The 14480-nt window shown below is 48.6% G+C and overlaps 8 protein-coding genes across 8 annotated transcripts, besides 19 other annotated features; all 8 read right to left on the reverse strand.

Annotated features, from left to right (window-relative positions):
- On the reverse strand, positions 1–670 carry Tc00.1047053509571.4 (hypothetical protein, conserved; the record flags this gene model as incomplete). The annotated part of the gene is made up of 1 exon (XM_802869.1): positions 1–670. A coding segment is annotated over one exon (670 nt), but the record flags the coding sequence as incomplete, so codon positions are not given.
- Positions 1–14480: a sequence feature (heterozygous, non-Esmeraldo-like haplotype).
- Positions 780–817: a sequence feature (CT-rich).
- Positions 927–1010: a sequence feature (A-rich).
- On the reverse strand, positions 1115–1675 carry Tc00.1047053509571.10 (hypothetical protein, conserved; the record flags this gene model as incomplete). The annotated part of the gene is made up of 1 exon (XM_802862.1): positions 1115–1675. The coding sequence occupies one exon, from the start codon at positions 1673–1675 to the stop codon at positions 1115–1117; it is 561 nt and encodes a 186-aa protein (XP_807955.1).
- Tc00.1047053509571.30 (hypothetical protein, conserved) lies at positions 2165–6487 on the reverse strand (the record flags this gene model as incomplete). Its single annotated transcript, XM_802863.1, has 1 exon — positions 2165–6487. The coding sequence occupies one exon, from the start codon at positions 6485–6487 to the stop codon at positions 2165–2167; it is 4323 nt and encodes a 1440-aa protein (XP_807956.1).
- Positions 6255–6370: a sequence feature (A-rich).
- Tc00.1047053509571.40 (hypothetical protein, conserved) lies at positions 6536–7627 on the reverse strand (the record flags this gene model as incomplete). The annotated part of the gene is made up of 1 exon (XM_802864.1): positions 6536–7627. One exon carries the CDS (start codon positions 7625–7627, stop codon positions 6536–6538), a length of 1092 nt encoding a protein of 363 aa, XP_807957.1.
- Positions 7630–7692: a sequence feature (T-rich).
- On the reverse strand, positions 8358–9809 carry Tc00.1047053509571.50 (hypothetical protein, conserved; the record flags this gene model as incomplete). Its single annotated transcript, XM_802865.1, has 1 exon — positions 8358–9809. The coding sequence occupies one exon, from the start codon at positions 9807–9809 to the stop codon at positions 8358–8360; it is 1452 nt and encodes a 483-aa protein (XP_807958.1).
- Positions 9922–9959: a microsatellite.
- Tc00.1047053509571.60 (hypothetical protein, conserved) lies at positions 10184–10804 on the reverse strand (the record flags this gene model as incomplete). The annotated part of the gene is made up of 1 exon (XM_802866.1): positions 10184–10804. The coding sequence occupies one exon, from the start codon at positions 10802–10804 to the stop codon at positions 10184–10186; it is 621 nt and encodes a 206-aa protein (XP_807959.1).
- Positions 10833–10865: a microsatellite.
- Positions 10911–10941: a microsatellite.
- Positions 11007–11040: a microsatellite.
- Positions 11164–11188: a microsatellite.
- Positions 11328–11366: a microsatellite.
- On the reverse strand, positions 11431–12552 carry Tc00.1047053509571.70 (hypothetical protein, conserved; the record flags this gene model as incomplete). Its single annotated transcript, XM_802867.1, has 1 exon — positions 11431–12552. The coding sequence occupies one exon, from the start codon at positions 12550–12552 to the stop codon at positions 11431–11433; it is 1122 nt and encodes a 373-aa protein (XP_807960.1).
- Positions 12612–12632: a microsatellite.
- Positions 12651–12671: a sequence feature (AT_rich).
- Positions 12936–12979: a sequence feature (GA-rich).
- Positions 12993–13037: a sequence feature (AT_rich).
- Positions 13056–13082: a microsatellite.
- Positions 13384–13436: a microsatellite.
- On the reverse strand, positions 13620–14279 carry Tc00.1047053509571.79 (rab1 small GTP-binding protein, putative; the record flags this gene model as incomplete). The annotated part of the gene is made up of 1 exon (XM_802868.1): positions 13620–14279. The coding sequence occupies one exon, from the start codon at positions 14277–14279 to the stop codon at positions 13620–13622; it is 660 nt and encodes a 219-aa protein (XP_807961.1).
- Positions 14295–14408: a sequence feature (CT-rich).
- Positions 14441–14478: a sequence feature (A-rich).

The raw sequence follows: 14480 nt of genomic DNA on the forward strand, positions 1-14480 counted from the left end.
TCTTCTTCTTTTCCTGCGGACGCTGCACATCGGAGTAAAGCGTGCCCTCATCCATGCCTCCATCATCCTTCAAGAACTCCTCACGCTCCATTCGGTGGGCAATACCACGCGTTGCGGACACCTCAATTTCACGAGCCACACGATCGGCATGTGCCCTCTGTTCCTCCGTGATCTTACTGTGATCCAGCCGGGTAGTGTAGAGCTCTTCCTTGTATGTCGTCTTCACCCCAAAGTTCTTCTCGTTTGCCTCAAACTGATCCCACGCACCGGTTTGATGTTGCTCACTGTCCAGAAGCTCATTCGCACCCTCATCCGCCCAGTCAATTTTGTTCATGGAGTAATCACTGCGAACGGTGTCCGTTCTGCCAGGCGCCTCTGTTCGGATCTTTGCGTTTTGCACCTCCATCATCACTACGTCCCGGTAGGGAATAATTGTGTCTTCCAATAACTCCAGGCATGAGGGGTCCAGCGGCTTGTGCTTCGAAGAGGGGAGACAACGAGTGCAGCAGAGAAGAATACCCGCCTCCGTGTCCGCGTCGACATCTGTGCGTGAGACAAAAATGCCCTCCAAAGACGAACCGTCTACCAGACGAACCTGAACCACTTGGCCCACTAAGTTCAGGTACAAGTATTCCAGGCGATCCGCGTTACTGCTATATGTTGTCTCCATCGGGGTGTGACTAATCACCTTTTGTTTAAACGTCCTTGCGTGGAGGTGTGTTCCCTCTTTAATTTTGTTCTTCCTTCCTTCCTTCCTTTTGCTCTGCTCTTGTGTCCTTTTCCCTTCTTTCTTTCTTTCTTTTTTTTTTTTTTTTTTGGTGGCTGTTGTTGTTGTTTTTGTTTGTTGTGTCGTTGGCTGTTATACTTCAGGCGAGTCTTCACGTCGTCCGGCTGGCACGCACAGAGAAAATAGACAAACAACTCCTAAAAAAAAAAAAAATAATAATAATTAAAAGACGCATACAAAATAAAAAACAAACAAAAACAAAAAGAAAAAAGAAAAAAAAAAAGGAGTCAACGACGTCGCCCAACTTTTTTATTTTTTTCATCCTTTGAGAAATGTTGCGTGGCCCATGAGTGCCCCCTCCACCTCCTCTTTTTCTTCTTGACGCCTCTACAGGAATTTGTCCAACGTCATGGCCTGCCGATCGATACGCTGCAGTGGAGGGTACGGCAGTGGCCCGGACGCTCCAAAAAGTACGCCTTGCAACTCTTCACGGTCGTAGACTTTGTTTCGTATGTTGCTAAAGTCATGACGCTCGGGGTCTGTCATCGGCGGCACGTCAGTGTACATCTCCGGTATGACACGCTGCTGTTCCGCCGGTGCCAGCCGGAACGGCACTTCGATCACCTCCCAATCCCGCTGCTTCCACCGCTTCCGCAACGTCTGTTGCGCACACCAAATATCGACGTTAAACTGGACCGTCCGCAGATCCTTCTTAAACCGTCGTCCGCTCTTTTTGATGTTCACCGGGCCAATCTCACGCAAATACGCAGTCCGGCCTCCAAAATGGTTTGCGTCATGCAACGGAAGGGTGTTGAAGGCATGCTGACGCCGGTGCTGAAACGGTAAGTGATCAAAGACACCGGTCGAGATGGTTGCCAGACTGCAGTAAAGCGGCGTCGTGTGGCAGCCCCTTCCAGGCCGCACAATGCCGCAGCCTGCACGTTGCATCGCCCGCCCCCCTTCAACCTACCCACCTTCGCTAATGTTACTTGTTCGGTTGTGGCTGGTGTTGTTGGTGGGCAAAGGCACGTTGTTGTCGTTGTTGTTGGTTTTAACAAGAAAAGAGCCAAAACAAAACGAAAAAAAAAGCGCGGAGCAATGACATTGCAGCAAAAATATGCGGGGAGTAAAAGAAGAATAAAACATATTTCCTTTTATTTCTGTGCCTCCCATTAAAATTCCTTTCGGTGCAACAATATGCATCACGACGTCCACACGATAATCTCTGAGAGAAGAGGGGTGGAAGTAAAAAAGCGGTTACACACACACACATAAGAGGGATAAATTTATTCAAGTCAACAGCAAAAAATCCACAAAGATCTTTCGGTATATATATGTATATATTGATTGATTGATTGATATATAGATAACTTCTGTGTAAACGTAGATATATATAAAAGGAATTAAAATATACGCAAAAACAAAAGGGTCATCCTGTCACCACTTGGCAACATCCTGCAAAGACTCCATAAGGGTTTCAGAGAGGCGCCAAAATTGACATTTTCCCGTGCAAATCTCCGATTTATTTAAAATCTCAGAATGTTTTTCCTCCATTTCTATTAGTCGTCGAAGCAGCTGCTTCGCCTCCGATGCCTTATCGCCTGTTAACAGACGCACCATTACTCGCATGGCGCGAAGGCTCATCATTATTGAAATGCGGCATACCCACTCATGTGTGCAGCGCGCTTTCCATGTGGACATGGCACGAACCAGCAGAGCACCAGGTGTCTTGCTCGCCGCATGAGCATCTTTTATTGCAACCATGAGATGGGCGACACTTGCCCGCAAAAGACCCATCACTTGGTGCATCTTAACCTTCTTTTTATTCTCCAACAGTGAGAGAGACACGAGAGCCATCTGCAATGCACACTCCACAGGATGCACGGTGGACATGAGTTTCAGTGGCATGCGTACAGCACCCGCCTCGGGTGTTCCGCCACCTGCTGTCCACTGTGACAAGATCAGCTCCGCTCGGTGTTGCAGGGCCGCGTGATGTGCTGAGCATGTAAACAGCCGCAGGACCTCCCAGTCAATTTCAACGTCATTGGAAGTCAGCTCCCCAACCTTCCGCAACATGGAGAAGATATGACGCCCCTTTGCGACATCCGCTTGTTGGCCACTGAAGGCAACTTGACCAATTTGCCGCGAGGCGTATTTTCTGAGGGCGGACGCCAGCTGTTCCTTTGCCTCGCAACTCGTAAAGGAATCAACCGCGTGGCGGAAAAAATTCTCCTCCTCCTGTGATAACTCCTGCACTTCACCCATCAGCAGTGGCTGCTGCAAACTCAGTTTCATTTCGGTTGGCACAGGACGGGTTTTAAGGCGTGTCATGCGAATGTACAATTCACCCAGTGATTGCTGAACGTTTCGTAGTGTCACCGTTGCGGAGGAGGTGCAACACGCACCAAACACTGTGTCTGCCGGAGCTTGCTGCATCGCCTTGAAGAGTGACTGAGCTCGGTGTAGGGACTCGAGCGCCTTGGTGTAGCGGTCGGTCAAAAAGTAATGGTGCCCCACGTGGTAGTACACCTGCGCCGTCTTCGATAGGAGCCGCTTGGACTGAAGGCCCGCTCTTGTGAGGAACCGCAGCGCCGTGAAGGAGAGCGACACGACATCAGGCGTAAGGGCCGACAGCCACGCCAGGGTCGACTCCCCTGCGACAATCGTCTCCGTGCTGCCGCTGCCGCTGCTGTTGTGGTTGTCCTCATGATCACAGTCTTTACTGCCGCCTCCACAACGACGTCGTTGCTCGCGGGCTTTGATGCGGCGGCTCAGTTCCACCAGGACATCCGCCGTAAACGGTGTCCGGTCGCTCATGACGAGGAGCACAACGTCCGTGTAGAGTTCCCACACCGTGGTTTCCAGTGGTGTCACGTCAAGTATTTCTGTTTTTGTATCCATCAATGCCATTGACTCCACTTTTGTGCCCAACGGCATGCCCTTTGTGAGTGCTGCACCGCTTTTCAAAATTCGGTTCATTTGCTCCAGGCGCAACAGCCCCTCCACGACGACCTGCAGAAGGTCCTTCGCAATAAGACTGTGGATGTGAACATGACTACCTCGATTATTCTCCGCCCGCAACTGCATGTACACACGCCGCTCTGCAGCAAACTCTTCCATCGTACGGGCAACGCACACACATAAGGCGGCACTACATGGCAGAATACACCGCAAAAAGGCCCGGCGTATGGCGACACTAAGCGTCTCATCGTATGCGGCTTCCTGAAGGCGCATTTCAAAGCGGCCACATGTCAAAAAGGCTTCTCGATAAATTTCCGGCAACTGTATGATGCCACCTGCTTCCTCAATTGCCGCCTTTCGATTTTTGATCAGACGACCGATAAGAGCAGGCAGACACTTTGCAATTTCGCACACATGACTGCAAGCTTCATCCATCTTTGCACGTTGCATAAAGTACACGGCAAAGCTGCGTAGTAGCAAAGAAACCGCATCCGATGCCTTCTGTTCCGAGTCCTTTAAATGCATACCCATTCGAAAGCACATGGTCGCCAACCCCCAGTTAAGCCGCTCGTTCTCCTCTGCGCTCTTCTCCTCCTCTGCCCGCTGCGTCTCGGTAATCTCCTCTACACCAGACTTCTCACGGCCGCGGTTGAACTTACTATTGTTTATCACATCATTGACCCCCACAAAATTGCCTTTTCCGCACGCCCCATCATCCGGGAGAAACTTCTCAAGGCGCTCATCTCTTGAGTATTCATAAATCTCCAAGTATCCCGACTCGTAGTTGCGTATTACCGCATACGTCGTCCCATCCTTTTTACACTGCTTCACCAACCATTGAAGCACATTCATTGTAAAATTCATGGCTGCCGTTGCCATGCTTCCCTCGACAATTCCAAGCAATTCTTGCACTTTTCTTACTTCATACCGCTGAATAATACCATCATTGTGTACATAGATGCCAACATGCGGCACATTGGCAAGCGTTGCATCGAACCAACACCGCAATGCATCACGTTGGATCTCCTGTGGTGTCATGACGACTGAGGTGTTCTCCAACTTCAGTACAAACTCCGTGTTGTCCCTACGGTCGATCACAATGGGTGTGTCAATGCCAACCAACACATCCATTAGACCAATCTCCCATGAGAATATGTGTGAATATCGACTCAGTGTTCTTATCTCCTTTGATAGGGCAAGTGACCCCACGCGGTGTGTCGGTAGTGACAGAACCCCACCGCCTGCGCCCTCATAATTATCATCGTCGGTTTCTTTCCAAGAAAAGACATCGTTGTGAATGCGGTAGAGCGCTTTACCCAACAGCGCCTTCTCCCGCATGTCACGCACCCTTGTGCGAAAATCCCGCTCATTGTGTGAGTCAATCAACAATGTTGGCCCCATTCGCCTCACTTCTAAAGCAAGAGGCTTCTCATCGCAGTATGTGGACTCAAATACACTTCTCAGCGCCTCACCCGTTGAGAGCAGCAAAACGTTTTCTTCCCCACCACGCCACTCCTGCACGGCGCAGGCAAGTAGCGACCTCTTCGCTGCATTCTGATCGCGCTCGAACCCCGGGGCGTGTTGATGAACATTATACGTTGTGTCCGGTAACAGGTAGTTCCGGGTTGGTTGATCCAAGTCTGTTCCAGGCTGCATCGGCGTCTTCATGGGAAGCGGTGGGACCCCTTCCACACGCCTTACATGAATGCTCTTTGTGATACTACTCTGCATCAGAGTCTTCAGAGAAATGGATCCGCCCGAATTTCGATGCCTATCATCATTCAGCACAACAAGCGATTGCTCCTGCTCATTGTAAAGCGACGAGGAGGAAGGTGGAACCACGGCGGTGTCTGGACCCTTCGATTCCGCAGGCGTCTGCAATAATTCAGACGGTATTGTCCGAAAAAAAAACTCAAACTCCCACTTATTTATCAGAATTGATTTTTCCATGGGATTCACACGAAGCAATTGCGTGGCCTGCAGTTCCCCGCCCCAGTCGGCATGAGAGACGGGAGTTCCTTCACTACCACCAGCTACAGTTTCAGTCGCATTGTTGCGGTCCAACAGTTTCCCATCGCGCTCGTCCGCCAGACGCCTTCGCTCTTCATTTTTCCGCCGTTCATTAAACTTCTTCACGGCATGTCGGTGCAGTGCACGTCGTGACGGTCGTCGTGCCTCCACGGCGACATCGTTGTCGTTTGTGTTGTTTTTGCTGCCGCTTTCACTGCCAGACCTGCTGCTTACATCCCTCTTTTCTCCTGCAGCCTCCTCTTCTCTTCGCGCCGCCGTGGGCGTTGTGTGTGGCATTACTACTTCCTGCGGGAGAGAAACAGGGAGGAGGAAAAGAAGAGGGAGGAGGTCGGGAGGGTCACAGCGCGTTTCTGCTCCCACAACTGCAGCAGGAGACGCAACGGGGAAGCGACGCCGCGACGAGACGATGCTCGACGCAAAGAGAAAAAGGCAACAAAAAAACCCCCCAGCAGAAACACATGCAAACACATATATACAGAGAGAGAGGAGAAAAGAAACGGACTCAGGAAAGTGTCCATCAAAGTTGAATGGGCGGAAATAAATAAAACCAAAACAACACAAAGAAGCAAAAAGAAGACACAGACAAAAGACGCAAAGATAAAAAACAAAAAAAAAAAAATGGGCAAAAAGCAAAAAAACAAAAAACAACAACATATTCTCCAACCACGCACATTCATAAATGGTGTGCGTATGTGTGTTTCTTCCTGTCTCTCTCTCGTTCACTCTTTCCTTCTCTGAGCAGATGAGACTTCCACCGTCATTTTCCATGCCATCCTTGGCACTGCGCCGTCCTTGCAACGGTATAAATACAACCCCTCAGAGTGTCATGACACGGTCAATGTTGGAGCGACAAACAGGGCACCGGTTGTTTTGCTGAAATCGCAAAATGCTAGCGCACTCGTAACAGAGGCACATATGACGACACGGAAGAAGTGTTGTGTCTTTTGGGTTCAATAAGCAAATGACGCAAAGATCTATTTCTTCCTCTTCTTCATCGTTGCCATCAAGATTATTTTCACTCCCATCACCACCAAGGTCAAAGACATCGTCCAGCTCATACACCTGTGTGCCGTGTTGCAAAAGCTGCCGCAGAATCTTTGCTTCATACACAATCCGCGCTGCTCCTTCCTGTGGTTCGCTTTTTGGCAACAACGACACCTTTGTACGCCCCAGAGCACCTTCGGGAATATCCAGAAAGGTGTACTGTACCATTCGCTCGGTCTGTGGAAGCAACTTCGCCGCGAAAGAAGCATGGCTGTTGTGGCTCATGCTGTTCTCGCACTCCTGTCTGGACGCAAAGACAGATTTGGCAGAGGACGGGCTAATGCAATCTGGGCTTTTAGATGGGGCTCTGTCGGTGGGCGCCTCATACACAAGTTCAATGGCAATCGGTGCGTACGTCAGGCGCCTTGCCCCGTTTTCAGAATACCTAAAGATGGCCTTGTTAAGCTTTTCAGGATGCAGCACCTCGCTAACTTCAATTTCCTCCCGGAATTCTTCCGGTGAGACAAACTCCAATAAACAAAAGGGGTTTTGACTCTTCTCCGACTGCATCAACTGCACCCCTTCCCCGGCGCGATATTCAATGTCCACGCCTGCGAGTACCCGAAGCGTCTGCCCCGGCTCCGACATGACAATCGAAAAAGAGAGCAGAAAACCAGATTCCCTATTCTTCGAGTCCAATTGCACCAGTCTAAATTTCTGCCTTGATGGAACAGCCACTGGCAGCTGAATCGTCTCCGCACGGTCCACAGCCTCATTGTCGTCCATGAGATCCGTTTCAATGTGGAAGATGAGCGGACCGGCACTGGACGGGTGGCCAACGTATCGGATTCTCGGCCCGCCCGAGACAAGGTAGAAAGTTCTCGGCCCCCCAATCAGCGGCTGCACCGTCTGCCTGTTGCCCATCCTTTTGTTTTCCCCCTCTTTTTTTTTTTGCCTTTTCGTTCTTTTTTGTTTTTCTTCTTCTCCTTCACTCGTGTGTTTTCCTCTCGCCTGCGGGGCGCGTGCTCCGCCCTTCTTTTTTCGCTCCCAGTCTTCCTCCGTTCAGCCTCTCCTCTACACCCGCCCCCGGTTGAGCGCACGCCTCTGCTGCTGTTCACGCTGCAATAGAAAAAGAAAGAAGGAAAGAAGACATCGGAAGGAGTGCACGGGGTTCATTCGCACAATTTTTCACCTCGTCCATCAAAGGTACACACAACGGCAACAGAGAAATAAAATAAGCACATGCACATTCACACACAAAATAAAAAAAAAAAGAAAAATAGAAAATCGGTCAGGCGGGATAACATACATCCATCTATCATACATCAGCTCCGCTTGCCGCAGTTCTAGGGATGAAACAGCGCGCATCAACAACCTTCCCGCATGCACCTCACTCACTTCCCTCCCCCTCTTCCCCCTGCTTCCTCTCACACGCTCGCAAATACCAAAAACAATCGGGTAAAGAGAAATGGTAAAGAAGAAGAAGAGAAAATGAGGAAACCGTCAAGGGGAGACACCAACCGCAATAATACTTTCCCTTCCCCCAGCGCACAAAAACATAAAAAGATTCTGTTCATCGTGGCCATATGGGCGGTGGCGGTATTATCTGCCCTTGTCGCTAGGGGACCGGGAAGGAGGCGAAGGGGGAGTTGGGTCATACTGCACCCCGCACTTTGATTTTCTTCATTAGCGCCTGGCAGTACTCTTCGGGCACGCCGAGTTCCCCTAACTCCGCAAGCTTTCGCTGACGAATGGCCTCAATCGCCGCCTCACGATCCCGCATCAGCATCATGACATGATTTCCCTCCGCAACGTACTCTTGGCGCTCGCGGCGACGACGCTCTTCCACCTCCATGATCTGCTTAAGCACCGCCAAAGAATTCTCTTCATGTTGCTGGCGTGCGCGCGCCTTGCGCTCACGCTCCTGCTCAAGCGCAAGTTTTTGTACAGCGACGATGTGCTCAAGTTCCTCTATCTCTTGCTGCCGTTGTTCCTCCTTGATGCGTTTGCGCTCCTCCATCTGTTGTTCGCGGACACGGGCCAAATCCTGCAAGACGGCTCGTTCGTGTTCCTTTCGCTCCTTTTCTTTACGTCGCATCTCCCGCGCGTGCGCCTCCTGTATACGTTTGGCTCGAACTTCATCCAGCTCGGCCTGTTTGTCCTGCACCCGCTGTTGCTGCGCCCGAAGTCTGGCAACTTCCCGCTCCTTTTCTTCCCGTATGCGCTGCTGCTCCTCCGCGAAGCGACGTTCACGCTCCTCCTTCTCTTTGATGTATTGCGCTACACGCTTGTCTTCTTCCAATTCCAATTCCTGCTGCCGCTTCTTCAGTTTGATCTGCTCCGCGTTAGCAAGTGCGGCGTCCTCCATCAGACGACGTGCGGCTTCCTGTCGGCGTAATTTCTCCGCCGCTTCTTCCTCCCGCAGACGTTCAATATGGCGCGTCATCGCCTCCTGTTCCTGTTGGTGGGCCTCGAGCTTTCGAATTCGGTCAACCTCCCGCTCTTCCAGCTGCGCCTTAATGACCGCCAAGTTCTTCTTGCGACCTTCTATCTGTTGTCGCTCACGTTCTTCGTACAGCTGCTGTGCCTTCTTGGACTCAAACAACATCATCTGGTCCAGCTCCTTCTCCTGTGCCCTTTCCTCCTCTTTGCCGCGCTTCTTCTCCATCAGCTGTGCATTGCGGATGGCAACACACTTTGCCTCCATTACAATTTGATTCATGGCTCTCACCTCTTCAAATTGCTCGTCAATGAGGTTCTTGGCCCGCTCCAAGTGAAGTCGCTTCTGCTGCTCCTCCTCAATGTCTTCAAGCGTCTTATCATCGTCTCCATGCAGGCGATGTAGGGCATCGTATTCCTGCATGCGCTGCTTTCGCTCATTGGCGGCAGCGGTGCGGGTTCGCACGGTGCTTTGGAGGGGAAACGTCATGACATTCTTCCCCGCGATCATACTACGCACAATGTCCAACTCGGTTCGGGTAAGAATCGTCGAATCACGTGGTGCCTTGCGTTCATTGAGTTCTTTTCGAAGATCACCGTCTGTTTGCCCGGGCTTCCTTGGCGGGAATACACTGGCATCCAGCCGAGTCATCATGTTGGCCATCATGAAGTAATAATTGATCCTCTTTTTTCTTTGACTTTGGCGATGGGCGCAGAAACAAATAAAGCAAAAAATGGGCACCTTTCGAGTAAAGCAAAAAAAAAAAAAAAAGTGAATTTACATACATGCATGCATACATATATATATATATATATATGGAAAGGTGCAGGGATGAAAGAATAAAGCTTTTACACCAAATCAAAAGCAACAGAAACGACCCAGTAAGCAAACACACCCACATACACATAAACACTACAAAACAGAAAGAAATGCCGGACAGACGCCTGGACATAAGCCATCAGTCAAAGGGTCAAGCAGCCGCTGTTTGGTCTATTCCAAATTTCCTCGACATCCTCCTCTCTCTCTCTCTCTCTTTCTTTTTACATCGATTTTTCTGGTGTGGGAATCGAAAAAACATTTTTTGAAGGAGTAAATAAGAGAGCCTTCACATTTTTTGGCACAAACTTCTTGATCTCTTGCCTCTCTGCATATGTGGGGCGCTCCATAAGGTCCATCAAGGCATGAAGCAGATCCTGGCGCTTAAGCTCCTCCCGCATCATCTCTAACAGCGTCTCATTCGGTTCCTCGTCTTCCTTTTCCTGATTTAACGGCGAAGATTGGCGCTGCAAACGTCGGCGTGTCCCATGGGGCCTACTGGTGTAATCCCAACCGGCACTTTCTCCAGCCGCGGTCCCTTGTGCCTCCATGCTATTCATTAACGCGTTCAGTATGTTGTTAACACGCAACTGCGTCTCTAACTGCTGCAACTGCATCTCCAGTTGAAACATACGCTCCTGTCTGCGTGCACACGCGGCACATGTCGTAGTTTCCTTCTGAGACCATGAATTAACGCCCATTGTCGTCGTCAGCGTCTGCAAGGGGGATACGAACAGCGCGGGCGTGTTTTCTCCCGTATTCACGCCAATGTCCTTTACTGCAACTTGCACGACTTCGCCAAGGCCGCCCGGCTTCTCAATCACTTTGTACCGCGTTGAGATCATCTGCAACTAACAAAATCCCCCACATGACAAAATAAAATAAATAAAATAAAACAAAACAAAAATGGGAAACGAGGCAAAATACAAGAGGAGGATTGTCTACAGACACAAAATAAAATAATATAAAATAAAATAACATATACATCAAATACATGTATATATACACATACAGTGACGTCTTCTCAAGGAAAAAAAAAATCCAAATCACACACACACACACACACACACAAACACACACAAATAAAAAACACAAAAACACATATTGAGGGAGTACACATAGAGATATATATATATATAGTAAATACCTTCTTCTAAACGCCGCATGGGACAAAAAATTGTCTCCTAAAACGAGGGATGTATACAAAAAAAAAAAAAAAAAAAAAAAAAGGCAGTATATATACATACTGGTTATTGTAAATGGTGTTTCACTCCTTTCCGTTCACTCTCACTCTCGCATGTATACAAACAAGCACAAAAAAGTGGTCACTACAACAACTATACAACCAAAGCGTAAATTCCGCCCAAAAAAAAAAAAAACAAAAACAAAAACAAAAACAAAAGCAAAGCGCACACATACACCTTTTCTTCTTCTTCTTTTATTATGCGATTGGCGGCGAGGGAAAAATTTGTCACGATAAACCTGCCTGCGCCAAGACACTATGAAGGCTGACCATCGCCACTATCTTGGTTCGACAAAAAGGGCACGTCAACACATCGCCGCGTGTTGGGCGTAGTTTGTTGCTGCATGTTTCGCAGCAGCAGGTATGATAGCATGGAAGAAACGTCACGGAAGGACTGGCATCAAGGCACAGAAAACAGAGAGAATCATCCTCCCCCGTACTGAACTTCGCTGACCGGGGTGTTGGCAGACGCACTTCTGCCCCCCCTTCCTCCCTAAAATCACGTGCTGCAGGGGGCTCCTCGCCCGATGCCACCGCGGCAGACGCATTTGTCGCCAAATCATGACTATCCCTATCACTATTTTCAGTGTCATGAATATTATACTCGTTGGTGCTGTTGTCATTTTCATTATTATCATTAGTGGTAGTAGTGATGTTGCTAGGCATGATGCCAGAAGCAGTTATAACAGTAGTAGGAGCTGTTGCCGTCGTTGTGACAGGTTGGACATTGGTATTCTCCTCGACAGTGGTGGCATCTCGAAGAAAAGGTGTTCCTTCCTCGACAAAATTTTGTTGCTCATCCTGTTCCCGCCGGCGTAATTGTAGCGACAACAAAATCAAAGCTGCAATAAGTGCAAATACCATAAGTGCGCCTCCTACCCCAATGGTTACTGTAAAGTAATAATTGCTACCCCCATCCTCCTTTTCACGCATCTTACAAGATTGAATGACTTCACCATTTCTGCAAGACGCATATGGAGGCTGGCACGTGGAAGTGGAAATGCAAAAATAACACCAATTTCTCATTTCACAGCGTTCACAGTCATCATATTTCACAGAGCAAAGCTGTCCACATGTTGTATCGCGGTTTGTTACAATGGCATAGTCACTGCAAGGCGGTTCCACGGAATTGTTGTCAAATTTATCAAAACACTGCTGGCCTATAGGCCGTTCACAACACCATGCACACTCGCTCATTTCAAGGCAATCCGACGCATAGTAAATTGGGCGACGGGTACATTTACTGCTCGAACGAGCATCCCCTACTGCTGTCGCTGCGGCAATTGTTGCTGTCACGGTTATTGCGCAATAGAGCCGCAAGAACAAAAAGAATACAGACAATGAAAGCATTGATATAAATATAAGAAGCAGTTTCCGGACCTTTTATTATAGGCGTTACTGACCTTAAAAACAACAACAACAACAACAACGAAGAAAAAGAACCCTCCTTTTTTTTATTTTTTTAAATTCCTATTGATGCTGTAAAGACGCACTCTCCACACCCGCTCCTTCTCTGGACTACACCACCCCACCACCTCACCACCTCTCTCCTCTTCTCTTGCCGTTCCGCAGCCAATGACACCAACAAGAGGCAAGAAAAGTCGTATTTGTGTATATTTGTGTGTGTATGATGTCAATTCATACGGGAAACACGCACGCTCATGTAATTGCACCTCCCCTCATCCTGCAGTGAAAAGAATCAGGAATCGTAACGTGCCGCACATAACAGATGTAAGAAAGAAAGAAAGAAAAAGAAAGGAAAAAGAGAGAAAGAGAGCGAAAGTGAAGGGATATAATTATTATAAATAATATTATCCATAATAATAAAATAAAAAGAATCCCCCTTCTTCACCAAGAAAAAGAAAAAGAAAAAAAAAAAAGGCACTGCAACAAAAAGAACAAGGCCCTTCTCGACATATTCTTTCCCTTCACAGTGTTCCTTCCTTTTTTCCCCCTCGTGCCTCCTCCCACTTCATCACTCACACATGCACTACATATATATATATATATGTGTGTGTGTTCCTTTGTGTAACACTCCGTCTCCGCCCGCTCTCTTCCACGGGGGAGCCGTGAAGGTGGTGGGGGAAAGTCGGAAGCGGCAAAAACATCATCACAAAACGGCAGAGAGAAACAAACAAACAAACGAACAACAACAACAACCGGAAATACGTGGAAAAACCTAAAAAAAAAAAAAAAAAAAAAAAAAAAAGATGTTCAGAAAAAAAAAAAAGAAAGACATTTGTTTAACAATGGCGCGCCGACAATGACAACATCCCCTCCCCCTTCTCCTCTTCTTCGTTCGTGCAGCAGCACGCGGACTCAACCCGCCTTGTTCCCCTATTTCGTCACGAGCAAAAGGTATCAAACCCAAATTTCCCCACTTTTTCTTTTCCATCCCTTCCCTTCTTGGCCTTGTGCTAACAGCACCTGCCCCTTTCGGAGGTTTTGCGTCTTCCTCCTTGACTATCTAACCTCACGCTTTCTGACCTTCCTGCACTCTTCCCGCCCGACGCCATTGGCTTCCCGTTGCGGTCCTTCATATCCAAAAAGATCTCTTTGGTAATCTCCTGAAACGCATATTGCACGTTTTCCTTCTCTTTTGCGCTTGTCTCGATGTATGAAATGCCGTGCTGCTGCGCCCAGGCGGTTGCTTCCTCCTTTGAAACTTGTCGTGCACTGCGGGCCTCGTCGCTTTTACATCCAATAAGGAGACATGGTATTCCTGGAAGGGCCTGCTGACGCACACGCTCAATCCATTGATCTAAATGGAGGAACGAGGGGCGGTGAGTAAGGTCAAAGCAAAGCATCACACCATTTGCACCACGGTAGAAGGCAGTGGCAACGGACTGAAATCGTTCCTGTCCAGCGGTGTCCCAGATCTGCAGGCGAACACGCTTATCCATGTAATTCATCTGATGCATGCGGAAGTCAATGGCGATGGTGGATGCGTAGTCCTTGTAGAAGACATCTTCTGATAGACGCACCGTCAGAGATGATTTTCCCACACCACTATCACCAATGACGATGATTTTAAAGATATAGTCGCAGTCCCCTCCAGGGGCGGATGAAGAGGACATGGTGTCGAGTGCCCCTCCTTCTTTTTTCCTCTTTTTTTTTTTCTTTCTTCTCTTTCCCAAATTATTTCTTTTCCTCGCTTGCTCAGGGTTGTTTTGTTGTATTCCTCTCTTCCTCTTTCCCTTTCGTTCCCCCACGCGTGAGCAAAGAAACGGAGAACGGCAGAAAAGGAAAAAACACAAAAAAAGAAAAAAAAAATAATA

The sequence above is a fragment of the Trypanosoma cruzi genome, genomic scaffold (genome assembly GCF_000209065.1).
Source record: "Trypanosoma cruzi strain CL Brener 1047053516273 genomic scaffold, whole genome shotgun sequence".
Lineage (NCBI taxonomy): Eukaryota > Euglenozoa > Kinetoplastea > Trypanosomatida > Trypanosomatidae > Trypanosoma > Trypanosoma cruzi.